General features: G+C 37.4%; 1 protein-coding gene across 4 annotated transcripts in view; it reads right to left on the bottom strand.

The window, feature by feature from the left end:
* Positions 1 to 19,933, bottom strand: part of Glra2 (glycine receptor, alpha 2) — a 221,347-nt gene that overhangs the window by 123,826 nt on the left and 77,588 nt on the right. For all 4 annotated transcript variants that reach the window (XM_003752039.6, XM_008773152.4, NM_012568.4 and 1 more), the window contains 1 exon segment: positions 18,833 to 19,047. In XM_003752039.6, the coding sequence (XP_003752087.1) occupies positions 18,833 to 19,047 (215 nt within the window).

The raw sequence follows: 19,933 nt of genomic DNA, 5'->3' as shown, positions 1-19,933 counted from the left end.
TCATTATTTGTTTTTAGCTGGCTTTTATCTGTGAGGTAATCTGGGACTCTACTTTTATCCTGTAAATATTCCTTTTTTGATTACTTTGATAGATTTAAGGAATATTGGTCAGAAATCTTTTAGAATGTCTCTCCATTTAGAGTTATTAAATATTTTTCTCATGTCTAAACCAAGATTACGGACTTGCAGGAAGATTGCAGGTGTGTCATTCTCATCTCACCATGTAAAGCATTCTGTCACATCGTATCATATCTCATCCATATGGGTTACCATTAGTGTAGGCAGTACATACCAGGACTTTCCATTCTGGACTTTCCTCTCTTCTTTATATACTGGCTCTTTATAACTAAATTATGGTTTTAAGACAGAATCACTCTACATAGCATTAATTAGCCTACAAGTCATTATGTAGAGCAGGCTGGTCCCAAAGTCACAGAGATAGGCCTGCCTCTGCCTCTGCCTCTGCCTCTGCCTCTGCCTCTGCCTCTGCCTCTGCCTCTGCCTCTGCCTCTGCCTCTGCCTCTGCCTTTGCCTCTGCCTCCTCTGCCTCCGCCTCTGCCTCTGCCTCTGCCTCCTCCTCTGCCTCTGCCTCTGCCTCTGCCTCTGCCTCTGCCTCTGCCTCTGCCTCTGCCTCTGCCTCTGCCTCTGCCTCTGCCTCTGCCTCTGCCTCTGCCTCCTCTGCCTCTGCCTCTGCCTCTGCCTCTGCCTCTGCCTCTGCCTCTGCCTCTGCCTCTGCCTCTGCCTCTGCCTCTGCCTCTGCCTCTGCCTCTGCCTCTGCCTCTGCCTCTGCCTCTGCATGTTGGAATTAGAGGTGTATATCACAGTTCCATGGTGGGGAATGAAATTATTATTGGAAGCCCTCAGTGAGGTGATATGATTTACTCCTTCGGAACAGAATGTGTTTATAAATTATTTGATGTGGCATTCATCTGCCTGAAACAATTGTTTCTAATCTCTCAGCAATTTAGTGTATAAGATATAATATGCAAGATTTAAGGTAATATATGATCAGCATATGCCTTAGGATATATAATTTACTATGTAGCTTATAATCCAATACTACCTTATTTCTTAAATATCTCCAGCTTCAGTCAATAGGAATTCATTTAGTTAAGTTTTATGACTCTTTGGCATACACAACGCTATTGTGTTTTGTGGTTTGCTTTAGTTTGAACCAAACTCAGGTGGGCCCAAATGGACCAGAAACAGTGTTTTATTATGTGTTTGTATGGGGAGGACTTTTTTTTAATTCTCAATTCAAACTGCAGTGTTTGTTCCCCATGGTTTAAGACTGGGAAGCCAAATGCTTAAAACAATTCCTTAGGAGATATTTACAACAGAAATAACAAGAGAAACATATCTCATATGATTTAATTTACATAAAGAACACAAGAACATTTTTAGGTATATGCGCTTGCTTTCTAATTCTTTGAAGTCTACCTTGTATTCTTGTATAACATATTTGATTTTGAACAATAATGCACTCCTTTGGCTCTTATATTATCTTTAACTTATTTGCTGACAAAAGAAAAATACTGCTCATAAGCTACCACCTACATAATATCACAGACACACAGGGGTTATGGAAAAAGTTCCTCATGGATGGTATCACTTTTTGTTCCTTCTGAAAGCTCTCCATTTAAATGACCTTTGGTTCTCCTTTCTGCCATGTCTGACTGTCTTCATTTTCTTAGTGGATGTGAGAATGATGACTTAGAGTTCTGCAGTTGTGTTCTATCTTCCAATTCCAAAGGTTTACTTAAGTGCTAACCATTGTTCCATTTTTAAGAAACTGTCACAGTGAACACTACGAATTTTACAAGATGATTTATAATGAGGTACTAGTAATTCTAAGAGGATTTTAGAATCTTTCTCAGCTTTCCTGTCTTCTTAGGTTAAATTTGCTACATAATTAATAGAACACAAGTTTTCAACTTACTTCCTAAGCGTTGATATTCATTTAATATCATGATGATTTGATTTGAACTTGTTTAAATTATTTATTCCAAATTCCATGCAAAATGTATTCAAACACAAAGATTAATTCATTTAATTAACCTTTTGCTTAAAAATAAGACCCTGGTACTTAGCTATATGGATTTTTTCCCTGAGATAGATTGTGAAGAATTGCAACTTAGAAGTTGTATTTCAAGTGGCTAGTAATTATGGTCAAATCTAAGTGATGAGAGAATTAGAGGAATTAACTTATGCATATATAATTGCTAGACATTTTACCAAAGATTTGCTGAAAAACAAAGTTGTTAATCTTTTAAGTAGTGAACATTTCTACTTCTTGCCAGTAGCCTGATCTTCAAACCATTTTATGTTTTAAATATTTATCTGGAAAATTGCAATGATTTTGGGTGAAGTGGATGCTTTTATTCATTAACACTATAAGCATGTTTTTCTGTGCTATGTGCTAACTTCTCTGGAACAGTGAGAATTTGGGTGTAAGTAGTACATAATAACTATCCAAAATGGAAAAGTAGTCTAGTAGGAGAATAAGGCAAGTACAAAGACATGTAGAAGAGAGGGAGGGCCAGAGAACCAATGAAGAGGGAAGCAGATTCACAGGAAGTCATTACCTTCATCTGGGATGATGTGAAGTGTTGACATTTCTTTATTTTTCTAGATCACAACTTGATACAATCAATGTTGTAGTTTAACAAATGACCCCTGCCCTTCTCCCAAATCTTTAGTGCTTACATGTAAAGGAATTTTAATCCAACAACATGACTGCTTTGGCAAGGGATCACACACAAAGACCTAGCACTCTATGATCTGGCTAGAATGCAAACATGGCATGGATTACTGTATAGTCTGGATTAAAATTAGACATGTATTTAGCTCACACTTTTAAACTCTAACAATGAAGGTTAAGGTTAGTTGCATAAGGAAGGAGCCTTGATTGAAATGATGTTTAAATGAGTGGCAGACAAAGTGACAAATTAGAGAAAGATTTGATAGAATAAGATATGCCCAACTCTCACAAAAACAGAAAGGAATGATAGGTGATTTAAGAACAGGAAGAGAGAAAAAAGTGGTGGTGAAGTATGTGTATGGCAGTTTTACAGGGACAGTTTCACAGAGACAGGTTGCAGAGGGAGAACAAGCTAGACATAGGGGAAGACAGAAAATGGGAAGGAGCCAGAAGATTGGGAAAGATTGCCAAAGTTTGTATGAAGCCAAGAAGAACAATTCAGTAAGAAGCTGAGAGAAATCCAAATGAATCAGTCAGCTTCAAAGATTAAATCATATGAAGACTAGAAGCTTTTAGGCCTAAAACTAGGGATAGTTGGAACAGAGAAAAAAACACACTGGGCTCAGCATAACCTGTGTATTCACATAGCTTGTGAATGGTTCTTATTTCTCATCACATCTTCTGAGGAAATAAAAACATCATTAATATTTATCCTCCTCTTATTTCTTTCAGGTTTTACCCCTCATTCCTGCTTATATCTTCACAAGTATTGTTGTCTGCATCAGGTCATTCATTGTGTGTACAAAACAAGTATTGGCACATACATCTCTTTTCTTTGATGCCCCATAATATTTCTTCTCACCATTCTGACACTTCAATTTTGTTTATAATTTTCTCATTAGGTCAATTTTGCTGGAATACATCTGTGCTCATTTGCTTACATATTGTCTAAACTGCCTTTGTGTAACCACTACAGAGAGAAGTAATTGCAACAGGCCATCTTGTGGCTTGTAAACCTAAATTGGCCCTTAAGGTCAGCTGATGCACACTCACTCATGTGCTTGGTCATAAATCCGCCCTCATGAAGGAGTTATCTTGCCTTTTTTGTAAATTATTGACAAGCATGGTAGGTATGCCTTGACTATTCACTAAAGTAAATTGAGCTTTATTAAAGTGAATAACTGTGAAGGTATGAATGGCAGTGTCCACAGGAGAAGGCAGGAAAATGTGACATGTGAAGAGCTGTTGCTGAACAGGAGACCAAGTTCCTCACAGCAGTTATCATTAAGTTAAAAAAATCGAAAGCAATTATAAGTTTAAACGCATTAGGATATGTTACTTTGAAACAGATCTTTTGATGAAACACTTTTAGAGCAAAACTGATTTCTCCTTTAGGATATAAATATTCATGTCTATGCATGCCAATTATTAATTCCTTCATAAAAATTTATCCTCAGACTTTGAGTTCAAAGACTGTATTTAATAAATTCAATCTTCATTGATTAAAACAACCATATTCTTAGCATTTACAAGTTCATGCCATTTCTGATAATTATTTCAATTATCTAAATTGTCATTTGCCATTTACTTAAATTCTATTAATGTGTCAAATTTTATAACCAAATCAAACATTCAAAATCATATCAGCAAGTTTTACCTTTTGTCAAAATGAGATAACAGAGGTCAAATTTACCCTTTATCCTTGAAGACAAGTAGGCTTTCCACGATACCATCAATACAGAAGATGCACCTACCCCTCTAGGGACTTGAGGTCCCAGGGATGGAGAAGGCTTAGCGACAGTGGGGGGGGTGAGAGGTGGGCAGGGAGTAGAAATCCTCTTGGAGACTTGGAGATGGGGAGGAGGAGGAATGGGATGAAGAATGAGGGACTAGCAGGGGGTCAATGGCTGGACTGCAAAATAATTAAAGGTAATGAAAAAAAAGAAAGAGTCCTTTCTGAGGACTAGGTTGATTTCATAATATTAGAAGGAACTCTGCAAGCTTTCAATCTAGAGAAGCAACCAAGAGTCAAACAGCTATCGTGCCTATGAACAATAGTGATGGCCAACAAGGCATAGCAACCAGAAAATGTAATAGTGGTCTTCAAATTTTGGGGGTAATTAGCAGCTCTATAATTGGACTTAAGATATACAGAATAGGAATGAAACTATTCCTCATACAGGAAACCTAGCCAACTGCTTAGGGCCAGTGACATCACAGATCTCAGAATAGAACCTACAACCATTACTTCATTAAACCAGTATAATTTCTAAATACACTATTTGTTCTTATGCCCACATCAAGGGAACTTCTCCTGTAATAAACAGAGACCATTATAGAAAATGACAACAATCATAAATGCAAAGTTGTGGAGTCCAGTCCTAAGTGATTCATCTACAAAACCCCTCTATACATATGGCTCAGGGATCATTCTCTAAGAGGGGACAGAAGCTTTGTAAGAACCAGAGGATCAAGGAGTCTTGTGTGAGGTTGCGTTTCCTAGGAATATATGACGCTATACCCATAAACTCTCACAGCATGACTTACATGACTTACAACATGTCCAAATGTGAGGTGAACAAAGGCAACAACAATAGGCATGATGAAGTGAATGGGATAAAAGTTCATGAGGTTTTTCGCTCTAGAAAAGAACTATGGGCAGCTAAGGAATGCCTGAGAGTGAGAGATATCATCTTCTCCAGGGAAGAGCACATCAATTGTTTGTCTAATACCAACTGGTCAGTATTAAAACATGCCTTCATTCAAGTAATGATGTATACAGTGATCAGGGTGTGTGAGTGTGTGTGTGTGTGTGTGTGTGTGTGTGTGTGTGTGTATGTATATATATATACAACTAATGAACACCAGCACACGGGCATATGAATGTGAAAGTGAGCAAGAGGAGATATATGGGAGGGTTTGAAGGGAGGAAGGGTACAGAGGAAGTATTTCAGTGATAATCTAAAAATCAAAAGAAATAATTTTTAGAAAGTCAATGAATTGTACAAAATCAGTAGCTTTTCTATATACCAACACTGAACCTGCTGAGATATCAGCAAAAAAGAACTTATTCACAACAGCTTCAAATGATAAAAGTCCTTGAAACAAAGCTAAACAAGCACATGAAAGAATGCTGCAATAAGACCATGGAATCTGAGCGCACTAAGAGATGAAAAATACCTCTCATGTTTATGGATTCACAGAATTGACAAGGTGAAAATGTCTGTATTATAAAAACTAATCTGAAAACTTAATACGGCCCACATCCAAATGCCAGTAACCTTTTTACATAACTAGAAACAAACCTGAAATTCATACGAAAGCAAAAAAAAAAAAAAAAAGCTGACAACATCTGAAGCCATTCTCAGCAGAAATAATATAAAGGGGGGAAATATCAAAAGACCTGAGGTCAAAAACCTAACTAACAATTCACGTGAGTCAACTCAACACTTTTCAAAAGAAGTCCAAATGGCCAATAAATTTACAGAAGGTGTAAAATACCTGCACCTGTTGTTGAAATTCAAATTAAGGCTCCCTTGTCTCAGTCTGAATGGCCATCATCAAGAAAACATAAAAGAAAAAAAAATGTTGGGTAGGATGCTTAGAGAAAAGGAAAGCTCATGCACTGTTAGTGGGAATACAAATTAGCCTAGCTACTCTGAGAACAGAAAAATTATGACTTGAACGATATAGATTAATTTTCTATAGATTAATGTTTAAGAGCATAAGGTCACACAATGATATCTTTTCATTCTTGGTAACATTAATATGAGTTATAAGAGACTCATTTTGTTATTTGTGACTGTAGCTCATCCCATCTTGAATCTCACTGTATGAATAGAACATATTGTGTTTAACTATTTTCTTGTTTATTGGATATAACAGAATCACATATGTTGTGAATTAATGAAAAGGTGATTTTGCGGGTTGCCGTGGAGGAAATAAATAGCATTAAGGTTTAGTTAGCAAATCTGCTGAGGATGAACACTTTTTTTTTTAAATCAACAAGTGAGAACTTGTACTGGGAATCTTAGAAATCTTACAAGCCATTCTTAATATGAAGGAGAAATGGCAACCTGCTTAACACTGTCTCTTCATTAAAATGATTAATAAACATACACCACCACCACCACCACCACCACACACAGACACCACTAATAATATTACAACAAAAATTTTCAAACATGGTGCTAATTTTCTGGTATTTGAATTGCCTTGAAAGACTATGCATCTGTGCTATTGAATCAGAGCTACTGTAGAAAGTCCACAGAAAAAGGCTTCTGGGTACCTTATCAGAATGGAAAGCATTAGCATGGATCCAAATAAACTGGGCAAGGGAGAAAGGATAATGGGTGCTTGAGTCAGCAGGCCACAAAACCTCCAAATTGTTTGTGACAGTGCTGAGGAAGCAAAGTTGTGGTAAAAATAGTCTGTTTGGATGCTTTCTTATCTAAACCATTATTTAATTATTTCCTTGGTTAGAAAGCTATATATGGACTATCCACTAAAGAAAACTGAATAAAAACCAACTCCTCACTATCAGAGAAGTAAAACCTTATTCAAGTATTATTATCCTACAATGATATACACGGGCATAGCTGTCTGTGATAAAGAATAACCAGTTAAAGATAGTGCTCTGGTAATGTGCATTCTTTTTATTTGATCCGTGTCCTAGAAAAGCTTATATAGACAGTTCTCAATGACTAGACCATAAAGAAGTATGTGCCTACTTTTTAACTTATGTTTACTCAACATAGGCTATGAGCTTACTTATAGGGAGTAAGGCAGATCAAATCTTTTTCACAGAGATTATAATAGTATCAAGGAGACTAGACTAGATTGCACAGCAGAAGTATAAACCAGGATACTGTTTGATATAAATTTTAACATTCCTATCAGAAGATGTGTCGTGGAGAAATAAATGTTCCCTGTAAAACTGAATTACCTCCGAGGGTGGAGATGAAGATATGAAAAGTCGAGGTAATGGACAGAAGAGTCTTCGTGGAAGAAGGAAGGTTGAATAAGGGTTTGGAAAAGGCAGGAAAAACCTAGTGGTGTGAAGGTCTGGGGATACATTATTAAAGGCTCTCATAGCTATTATAATGACTCAGAGATAGCAGAAAGTACCATCACCAGGAAATAGCAAGCAGACCAGTGTGACTTTAGCAGTAAGCAAGGAGATGGGTTAATGAGAGGTCAGAACAAGAGACAGTATGGGGAAAATTATGGATGCCTTTGCTCACAATCACAAGGACACCGTGAATTGGGGCTCTATAGAAGGACATTCAAGGGGTTGGGGATTTAGCTCAGTGGAAGAGCGCTTGCCTAGCGAGCGCAAGGCCCTGGGTTCGGTCCCCAACTCCGAAAAAAAAAAAAGAAAAGAAAAAAGAAAAAAAGAAGGACATTCAAGAGAGAAATGATAATCACGATTTCTTTCTGGTTTATGTTTTAGCCTTGAAAAATTATGAGCAGACAGCTCAATCATGCAGTATCAAATAAGACCTGCAAAACTACAGTCTGATAAATGAGTATTCTGACTTCTGAGATTTGTTACAGAGCAATAGGAAATTAATGCATCACTTGATGGCTTGCTAATATTTTTATTATATGGAATATTACCAACATCACTTTTAATTCATAATTTTTATGACATCTAGATAAATGAATATTACAGTGCCTATACACCAGCACATGATTCTCTATGAGAAAGATGTATACTTACTGAAAAGTGATATACTGAAAAGGAAAGCCTATCTAGTTGCTATTGAGGGCTGAAATTGCTATGCTAGTTAGCAGCATCCTGTAGCTTTTTGGGTAGTGACAGACATTTCATAAGCAGACTGAGGGACTCAAAAACTGCTTAATTGGAGCTTCTTTTGGAAAACTATGATGAAACTTGTCCAGAGTTCTTTACTAAGTTACCAGAAAGAGGTGGAATTTTAAGAGTGGTTTGAAGAGAAAATGAAAAGAGATTTGATCTGGGGAAGAGGGGAGCTGGCCAAGAACTAGGAGGAGTGGAGGAAGAGGAGACTATGATCAGAATGAATGAGAAAAGAATCTATTTCCAATTAGTACTCAGAGTGGTTTGAAAGTTAGAAAGAATGACTACATATGAACTTTTCTAGACTTATCCTGTAACCATTGGAGTTAGTATGTGTTATTTCCTTGGAAACAGAATGTTGGTGGGTAATGTGTTTACAACAAAAATCTTCATTGACTTTCAAGGAAATTTAGTTCAAATGTTGCTTTTTCATGTCCCTTCTTCTAAAAGACTAGGCCAAAGATCCTTCTTTGAGCAGCTGTAGCCCTCTGTATCCAACTTCATCAATAGCTGTGTGAGTTAGCTTTGGCTCTGCAATGTACACTCTAACGATTTAGTGGCTTTAAACAACAGTCATTTGTCTATTTGCATTTATGATTGAATACTTTGGTCTAGGGTCATCTGGGATGGATGAGTTCTATTTCATGGAGCCGTTGGTTGACTCATTTATTTATTTAACAGTCTATTGACAAATGATATGATTTTTTTTGAGCTGGGGACCAAACCCAGGGCCTTGCAAGGTTGCTAGGCAAGTGCTCTACCACTGAGCTAAATCCCCAACCCCTATTGACAAATGATAGTACCAATTCTCTTGTGCTATCATCATCACCTCTCTGGTACTGTCACTTCGATGACTAAAATCACTGGTGAGTGTTTTATCTTTCAAATGAGAAGCCTGACTTTTTTCACTGAGCAATGAGCAGGCCATGAGAATCCTAAAATGACAAATCTAGCCACAATTTTTAAATGTATTACGAGTCTTCATTGACCACTGTCCATTTTCCAAGACAAGTCACATGTTTAAGGCTACAATAAACATAAGAGGACTCTATCAGTATATAGGTAGAAAATTATCATACAAGTTTGTTATATAACAGACACACACACACACACACACACCCACACCCACACACACACACCCCCCACACACACACACACGGCTATCCTGGAACTATGTAGACTTGTGCATCCCCAAACTCAGAAATCCACCTGCCTCTGCCTCTCGAGTACTGAGATTAAAGGTGTGTACCACGCCATTTTTGTAAAGTGTCTGCCTCATTGTCTTTTATGCCATTGTCAAAGATAAAATTCCACATTCCTTTCTATACCCTGAGTGTTCAAGACAGGGTCTCACATTATTTTGTATGCACAACAGTCCATTTTTATATGTGCTCTAAAGAAGAACCAACAACATTTATAGTGTATGAACCAGAATTACTCATTTTAGAAAAATAGAATGAGAACAATTTCAAAAGAATCTTAAGCCTCAGTATACTATCCCCACCACACCTCACTCTACCCAAAACAAAAAATCTCCAACCATATGAGTCTCGGCAGAATTTGATAAGAAGCAGAGCCTGGGTAAATTCTCCCAGTGTCAGCTTTCCTCCAAATGCTGTCAGCAACATTCTTAAAGTGTCAATGGCATTCCAGCTCTATCCCTAGAGAATTCATACACGTCATCTCCTTGCATATTTTTATCACATAATTCCTACATCAATGATTCTTCAATTTGCTGTGACTTGGGAAATGGCTGAAGGGAAAGTTTATGAACTCAGATCATTTTGTCAAAGCTTAACTTTCTCCCTGTTTGATATTTTAACCAAGAACTTCAAAAGTACTGATTAGAGAACAGAACTGTTTCCAATCCTTCTCGAATATACTAGTATGACCAACCCACCAATTATTCCAAATAGCTCAGGGTGTACCTGACTTTAATACATATAAGCATCCAAATCTTATTTATTATTGCTCTTAATGCCTTCAGTTGCTCTAACTGCAGTCTCTAGTTAGAAGCATTTTGACAGGGAATAATGCAAAATCAAGCATGGCAGGACTGGTCATTTTTGTTTTAAATTCTAAACTTGTCCTGAGTTTGGCAGCTGCTTGAAATGGTCCATCTGGCCTTAGGTGGCCCAAATGGCTGAAAAGTAAGGGCAAAATGTACTTCTGTAGAAAATGGAACAGCCTATTTAATAATGGCTAAAGACAATTCCTTTCTATCATTGCTCCAACAAGATAGGTATGGATCCCTTAGAGGCCCCTGAACACTGGTATTGCCACACAGTTTCCCTACTGAAGGGTTCTTTCACATCTAGAGTCTCTAGACTATAGTCACAAATGACAATTCTAGATTACCCTGCTATAATCATAAAATGAAATAAAGGAAAATAATTATTTAACCTGCACTGAATATCAAGTCCGCTTGATATCTCACAGCTTTGGATTCATTTCACTCTGCTATGTTGCTGTTGGTCAAGAAGAAAAAAAAATCCACCCAGCCTGTAGTCAGCCTGCTTCCCTTTCACACTGAAAAAGCTTAGAACACTGTCATTGGAACTAATTCTTAGAAGTTAGCAAAATAACTGGATAGCTTCAAATAGGAAGGTACCCATGTTATTTGATTTTCCTTGTGTTTAGGGGAGAGGGTGAATATCTGAAAACTAAGACAAACAAATGAAAGTAAATGCCAAACATATTTTCATGTGTACACAAACACACACACACACACACACACACACACACACACACACACCAACTTCTTTTGGCAGAAAGTCAGGAAACTAACTTGAAATCAATAAACATAATTTTCTTACTTGAAGTTCGTGAAACATGATGGAAAACTTTCCGAGACTGTCGCTCTTACCCTAAAAGAGTTAGCCTATTTTATAAGTGTTACTCAAATGCAATCAGTGAAGATCCTCATTGTCTGGAAGGACCTTTACCTCTTCCTCCCTTACCTACTTTATGTGCTTCATAGATTCAGATCAGGATCCTCTTCTGTCTTCAGGCTATTTGCCTGATACTGGTCTGTCTCCCTTTCTTTGCCCTCCTTTCCTTTACTCTCCATCACTGCCATTAAATATCTTAGACATTCTCCTTGATATGGTATTACATTTCACATTTTTAATCATCAGCATTCCAACTAACTGCTTCTGCCCTACCAGATTATCAACCCTGGAGGTTAAAGACTGTGTTGTATTCTTTTGATATCTAGTATAACGCATGGCCCAAAGAAAATATTCATCAGTATTAATCAAATAAGGAAACCGATGAATGAATCACAACCCAAATTATGCCAAGGAAACCACTTGGCTATTTTTACTAATGTTCATTAATTTACTGACTCTTTACTAATCACCTACTAGAAATCAGGTATTGTGCCAAGCTTTAGGTACATGAGCATGAGCCAAATCAGTGAAGTTCTTGCCTCCCTAGGGATAAAGTCTAAAATTAAGAATGCTTATTTCTAGGTATGACTGTATAGTCACAGAAAATTCTGTTGCCTCAGAATTTATCCTAAGGTGTTACATTACAGGATCACTGTTCACATTTCAGGAGGCAAAGGTTTTTCTACAAGGAACAAACACTGTCTTTAAACAATTGTGCCTATTGCTTCTTTATATTAAGGCCCACACTAGTAGATATGCCAAAGTAGGTGGGGCAAATAAGAGGCCTCAATCCTATACAAAGCACTATAGGCAACTAAGGAAAGTTGGTAGTAGGAAAAAGAGTCTTCTCTGGGGAAGAGACCACCAATCCGTTATCAAATACTAAATGGTCAGTCCTGAAAACAAAGAGACAAATAACGTCATACATATTGGGCAGATTATATTTAGAAATATATATGTATATTCATGGACATATACTCACATAACAATTAAAGAAAATCAAGGTCATGGATTTGAAAGAGAATAAGAAAGGGTAGATTAAAGGATTTAGAAGGAGGAAAAGGAAGACCCAACAAAGAAAGAGAACTTCAGACCAATTTCCCTTACGAACATCGACACAAAGATACTCAATAAAATTCTTGTAAACCGAATCCAAGAGCACATCAAAACAATCACCCATCATGATCAAGTACGCATCATTCCAGGGATATAGGGATTGTTTAATATAGGGAAAACCATCAACGTAATCCACTACATAAACAAACTGAAAGATAAAAACCACATGATAATTTCCTTAGATGCTGAGAAAGCATTTGACAAAATTCAACACCCCTTCATGATAAAAGTCCTGGAAAGAACAGGAATTCGAGAACCATACCTAAACATAGTAAAAGCCATTTACAGCAAACCAGTTGCTAACATTAAACTAAATGGAGAGAAACTTGAAGCAATCCCACTATAATCAGGGACTAGACAAGGCTGCCCACTCTCTTTCTACTTCTTCAATATACTTCTCGAAGTCCTAGCCAGAGAAATCAGACAATAAAAGGAGAACAAAGGGATACAGATTGGAAAGGAAGAAGTCAAAGTATCACTATTTGCAGATGATATGGTAGTATATATAAGTGATCCCAAAACTTCCACCAGAGAACTACTGAACCTGATAAACACCTTCAGCACAGTGGCTAGGTATAAAATTAACTCAAATAAATCAGTAGCCTTCCTCTACACAACAAAGAAACAAGCCGAGAAAGAAATTAGGGAAATTACACCCTTCATAATAGTCCCAAATAATATAAAATACCTCGGTGTGACATTAACCAAGCACGTGAAAGATTTGTGTGATAAGAACTTCAAGCCTCTGAAGAAAGAAATTGAAAAAGATCTCAGAAGATGGAAAGATCTCCCATGCTCATGGATTGGAAGTATGAATTTAGTAAAAATGGCTATCATACCAAAAGCGATCTACAGATTCAATGCAATCCCCATCAAAATTCCAACCCATTTCTTCATAGAGTTAGACAGAACAATTTGAAAATTCATCTGGAATAACAAAAAACCCAGGAGAGCTAAAACTATCCACAACAATAAAAGGACTTCTGGCAGAATCACTATCCCTGAACTCAAGCAGTATTACAGAGCAATAGTGATAAAAACTGTATGGTATTGGTACAGAGACAGGCAGATAGACCAGTGGAATAGAACTGAAGACCCAGAAATGAACCCACACACCTATGGTCACTTGATTTTTGTCAAAGGACCCAAAACCATCCAATGCAAAAAAGAGCATTTTCAGCAAATGGTGCTGGTTCAACTGGAGGTCAGCATGTAGAAGAATGCAGATCAATCCATTCTTATCACCCTGTACAAAGCTTAAGTCCAAGTGGATCAAGGACCTCCACATCAAACCAGATACACTCAAACTAATAGAAGAAAAAGTGGGGAAGCATCTCGAACACATGGGCATTGGAGAAAATTTCCTGAAAAAAACACCAATGGCTTATGCTCTAAGATCAAGAATGGACAAATGGGATTTCATAAAACTACAAAGGTTCTGTAAGGCAAAGGACACTGTGGTTAGGACAAAACAGCAACCAACAGATTGGGAAAAGATCTTTACCAATCCTACAACTGATAGAGGGTCATATCCAAATATACAAAGAACTCATGAAGTTAGACTGCAGGGAGACAAATAACCCTATTAAAAATGGGGTTCAGAGCTAAACAAAGAATTCACAGCGGAGGAATGCCGAATGGATGAGAAACACCTAAAGAAATGTTCAACATCTTTAGTCATAAGGGAAACGCAAATCAAAACAACCCTGAGATTCCACCTCACACCAGTCAGAATGGCTAAGATTAAAAACTCAGGCGTCAGCAGATGCTGGTGAGGATGTGGAGAAAGAGGAACACTCCTCCATTGTTGGTGGGATTGCAGACTGGTACAACCACTCTGGAAATCAGTCTGGAGTTTCCTCAGAAAATTGGACATTGAACTACCTGAGGACCCAGCTATACCTCTCTTGGGCATATACCCAAAAGATGCCCCAACATATAACAAAGACACATGCTCCACTATGTTCACAGCAGTCTTATTTATCATAGCCAGAAGCTGGAAAGAACCCAGATGCCCTTCAACAGAGGAATGGATACAGAAATGTAGTACATCTACACAATGGAATACTACTCAGCTATCAAAAACAATGACTTTATGAAATCCATAGGTAAATGGATGGAACTGGAAAATATCATCCTGAGTGAGGTAACCCAATGACAGAAAAACACACATGGTATGCACTCATTGATAAGTGGGTATTAGCCGAAATGCTCGAATTACCCTAAATGCACAGAACACATGAAACTGAAGAAGGGTGACCAAAATGTGAATGCTTCATTCCTTCTTTAAAAGGAGAACAAGAATACCTTTGGGAGGGGACAAGGAGGCAAAGTTTAGAACAGAGGCTAAGGGAACGCCCACTCAGAGCCTGCCCCACATGTGGCCCATAGATATACAGCCACCAAACTAGATAAGATGGATGAAGCAATGAAGTGCAGGCTGACAGGAATCGGATGTACATCTCTCCTGAGAGACACAGACAGAATATTGCAAATATGTAGGCGAATGCCAGCAGCAAACCATGGAACTGAGAACAGAATCCCCGTTGAACGATTCAGAGAAAGAACTGAAAGAGCTTGAAGGGGCTTAAGACCCCATATGAACAACAAAACCAACCAACCAGAGCTTCCAGGGACTAAGCCACTACTCAAAGTGTATACATGGACTGACCCTGGGTTCCAACTGCATAGGTAGCAATGAATAGCCTAGTAAGAGCACCAGTAGAAGGTGAAGCCCTTGGTCCTGCCAAGACTGAACCCCCAGTGAAGGGGATTGTTGGGGGGAGTGAGGTAATGTGGGGAGGATTGGTAGGGGAACACCCATATAGAGGGAGAGGGGGTGGAGTTAGGGGGATGTTGGCCTAGAAACCAGGAAAGGGAATAACAATTGAAATGTAAATAAGAAATACCCAATTTAATAAAGATGGAGGGAAGAAAAAAAGGAGGAAAAGGAATGGAGAAATGTTGAAATTATATTATAACCTCAAAAATAATAGAAAAAATTACATAAAATTAACTAATTGAATTAATGGAATTTTGTGGTGGTGTCAGTGCTGTAACATCCTTCCTATTCTCCTAAAGAGGGGGGAGAAGATGTAAGATGTTTCACTCCCAACAATCTATGTATTCCTCAAGTGTCCTCTATGAACAAGGAAGACTGAGACAAATGGATGTGTTCAACGGCATTGATTGCAAAAGAGCCAGATCACTGCATATTCATATCCTATGGATCTTAACTCATTCATAAGATAACCTATTAAAAACACAAGAATATGCATACATGCAAACATATACTTTGTATGTCACAAGTATGATCAATCTTGGTTTGTCTTATTGTCAACATGACTAATGTTGCCAATGATGTGTCATCTAAAACTTTGGTGCCTTCTGTTCATAAGGGTCTTTATGAATATTCTAATACAATCTGCCATCCCAGTGCACAGTCCTTTCTACTACAGTTTGAATGGAAAAAATAACAACAACTATAAAAAATTCTGTGTCTACCATGTGTGAACCTGAATAAACTATTTATACAGGTAGTGCTTCGTCTTGTCCTCAATTAATATTTGAAAAGGGCAACTAAAGATGTTCTCATTTTAGAAATGAGTAAGTAGGGTTAGAGATGTGGGGAAGAATATTTGCCCCAGGATTGAAATCCAGGCATGCCTACATTTTATAATGTATCTTTATACATGTTTTCTAAACTTTTCAGAGTCCACTGAAATACTTTAGGAAAGGGGACATGGTCTATGATATTAGACAAGTCACATATCTTTATAGCACATGCCATATTATCACACATTTCCATTTTATTAAAATCTAGCCATTGCACTCATGTACTCTGTGCTACCCAAGCTTCATGAAATCTTTCCAACCCATGCTAATGCAAGAAATCCCAATGAAACTCAGTGGTTCACACAATAAATAAAGACATCAAAGTAGATATCAGGCTTGTTGGGTAAAACTAGTTTCAGGAGGAGAGGGGGATGCTGAAAGAGGATACTGGGGAGTTGACAATGACTAAACTTTACTATGTGTATTACAAAATTGTCAAAAAATAAAAAATAAAAATTCTTTGGAATGGTTTATGTAAAATTCTATCCTTATATTCCATACTGGGTATGCTTTATATTATACATCATCTCATGTGGGAAGGCCATGAGTGTTCATTGATTTGCTAATCAGCAGTGAGGACACACTACTCACCCAATTTCAGCCACACATATTTGAGGTGCTAAGGTTAACACAATGAGAATGACAAAGTGTTTGCATTCATGGTATACGCATGTTGTTGATTATCATCCTGTTCATCTTCCTCCACTCGCTCTCCTCAAAACATTCGATATAGTCACATGTGAATGTATTTATTATCACCATATTTATATAAGCAGGAGAGAAGCCCCTCAGTAGTGAAGATGGTAAAATAGATGGCAATAGAGACTTCAATTCGCTGTTACTAAATCCTAAGCTCGATCATGGTGTAAGCATATGCATCAGTGAGAGTGTGCTTGCCTAAGGTATGGAAGAAAGACTATGTTCAGTCTTTGTCGCTGCAATAAAGATAATTCATAATAGATTTTTAAGGTCATGAGAAATGATATAGCATAGAATGACATAAAGCTTGGACTTAAGTTCTCTATGCATACAAATAAGGAGGCCTGTCCACAAATGTAAACAGAATTAAAGGTAAATAACATACATTAATTACTTCATAATGGTATGTACTGGACAGTTAATATTAATGCTGCTTCTATCTTTCCATAAGCATGTAAAATGTATGTGTGTATTGAGTACAGAGTGTCAAAGTAGGCCCTGGAGCACCTAGACTAGTAAAAACTTGACCCTATGATCAGGAGCTGTAGTGTTTATAAATCAGTGGATATTTATGTATATGTATAAGTAAGTATAGCATCAGGATTTTTCATTTTCCATGATTTGTGCTTTAATCTTGCTTTAATGTCTCTCCATCATACATATGAGTCACATCTCTTCATGGTCAGTTGGTCATGTTTAATAATAGCCAAAAAAAGTGTAGCAGGAGAAGTCTACTCATGGCAAAAAGGTTAACTACTATGTGTTCAAACTGAAGTATAAAATTATTTTAAATTATACCCTCTTGGTTTATCTATCTGAGTTTCTCATTGTCTCTATAGAAAAATATCACTGATTGGTGCCCATATACTTAGTAATAATTTTGCCTATTGATAGAGAATCATAATAGCTCCATCAAGTGAATTACACATTTACAAAACTGAAAATCTCATTTTACAAGTAAGTGATGACTCTTTTCATCGCAATGGGCAGTTGGAAGCTAAATGTCTTATGTTTTGACATTGTCTGCTCACAATTTGTCACCAATACTTTAGCTGTCTGTTAAATTGTAAAACCTGTTTGTGCCTCCTGCAGTTTAATGGTGTGCAATGATAGTAGTAATAGCTAGAGAGAAATAAGCAAATGAACCTGTTTGGCATGAGGGCATCGACTAGATTAGAATTTCTATTAACTAAAATGGAGCCATGATTATGTAGTTGAAAAAGTCATGAGTATTTATGATATCTGTATTTCAGTAGGCATACGACACAAATACATTTTTCTATTTGCTATTCCACAAAATGCTTCGAAAGATGTCAGAGATAGGTCACCTGCTTCCATTGGAATATAAAAACCTCATATTTATCTTCAGAAGTGTGAGACTTAATTAAGTTGCACAATTATTTTCCTGTTATTTATTCCATCTATGTTATAGCCACAAGCCTCAACTATATTGCGATCTTATGTTGCAAACACCAGAGATAACATGGAACCCACTCTAATATTGCTCATCACATTAAATACAACACAACTGAACATAAGCTCAAGCCAAAAATGATAAGGAATTACATCCCAATTATTTTATGGAACTGGATTTTGGAGAGACCATTCAATCACCATGAGACTGAGTATGCTGAATGCTAAGTTGAATTGACACTCCCAGAAAAGCAAAGCCAATGGTGCAATGTAATCTTCAACATGAGAAAACACATACGGACAATTTAGGGAACTGGGGCATTTCATAAGAAGGACATGTTTCCTTATCTAAGCACTGTTTGCTCCAGCAGAAGGCCCTTCTGACAGAAAAGTAGACCTGAGGATCTAGTGTCAGAGCTTGATAGTCTCAAACTCAGCATTTGATTTTCCTAATGGACTCATCTTTCCAACAGCATAGTAGAATGGCAAAATTTCTGTTCTCACAGAATTTTGTTTTCCACAAGACCTTTGGAGAGCCTCTCAGGCCACCTGTTGCCAAGTGAAGTTACTTCTTACCTTTGGCAGAGATGCCCTGGAACCTGAACTCTGGGTAGTCATTGTCAGGACGGTTGTGATGCCAAGGGCAACCCTGGCAGGAGCTGCATCCATGTTTATCCAAAAGGAGACCCAGGACAAAATGACTATCAGCAGGCTGGGGATATACATCTGGATCAAATAATAGCCCATCTGGCGTTCCAGGTGAAACTTGACCTCAATGCAGGTAAACTTGCCTGGAAGCAGAAAAGTATCATTTGACATCTTATTTGAACTCATTTTCCCCATTCTACTCTCCTATTTTTTTTAAAGTAAAGAACATTGCAAACAAATTGCAAAGACTGTGGACAAATGCTCACCCTACACAATCAATTCCTACTTTTTGAATTCTTCTAGTAATGGAAATGATAGTGTAAGCATGAGAGAGCTAAAAAGCCTTCATACAGAAATCATATGATTGGATATGTCACAGATTTTTGTACATAGAACTCTAGCATTTTTGTGACTGACAAAAATTTTCAAAAATGTTTGTGTTATATGTAACATATACAATGTTGTGTGCAACCATTAATATATACTATGTAACATATAACCTATCATGTGATATGAAACAATTTTAAGCAATCAAGTGTGAGAGAGAGACAGAGAGATAGAGAGAGACAAAGAGCATGCTTGTGTTGGAATTTATGTGTGTTCATGCATGTGAAAGCCAGAGGTCAACCTCAAGAAACATTGTTCAAATACCTTACACCTTGAGATTTGAGGCAGTCTCTTGGCTGGCTACATGGGTCTACTTCCCCAGTGCTTAAGCTATAAGCACATGTCATCATTCCCTACATCCTCGGGACTGAACTCAGGTCTACACACTTGCATGACAAGCACTCTACTGATTAAACTGTCTCCCTAACCCCTTAGTACCTTCTGAGAAGCAAAAAGAACATCCTGAGTGTTTGAATAGTTGTATGTCTTTGTATTCTCAATGGTAAAACCAAGGGTACCTTTAGAGAGTATATGTACACTCTTTATTTCATTGAGGAAACTTTCTAGCTTTTTGGGAATTGCTTGAAAACTTTAGTGTATTCATTCCTAGAAACTGTAGTGTTGCTCCATCTATCAATAAAA

Source organism: Rattus norvegicus, chromosome X (assembly GCF_036323735.1).
Source record: "Rattus norvegicus strain BN/NHsdMcwi chromosome X, GRCr8, whole genome shotgun sequence".
Lineage (NCBI taxonomy): Eukaryota > Metazoa > Chordata > Mammalia > Rodentia > Muridae > Rattus > Rattus norvegicus.
The sequence above is the reverse complement of the archived record's forward strand: the minus strand, read 5'-3'. Positions and strand labels throughout refer to the sequence as shown.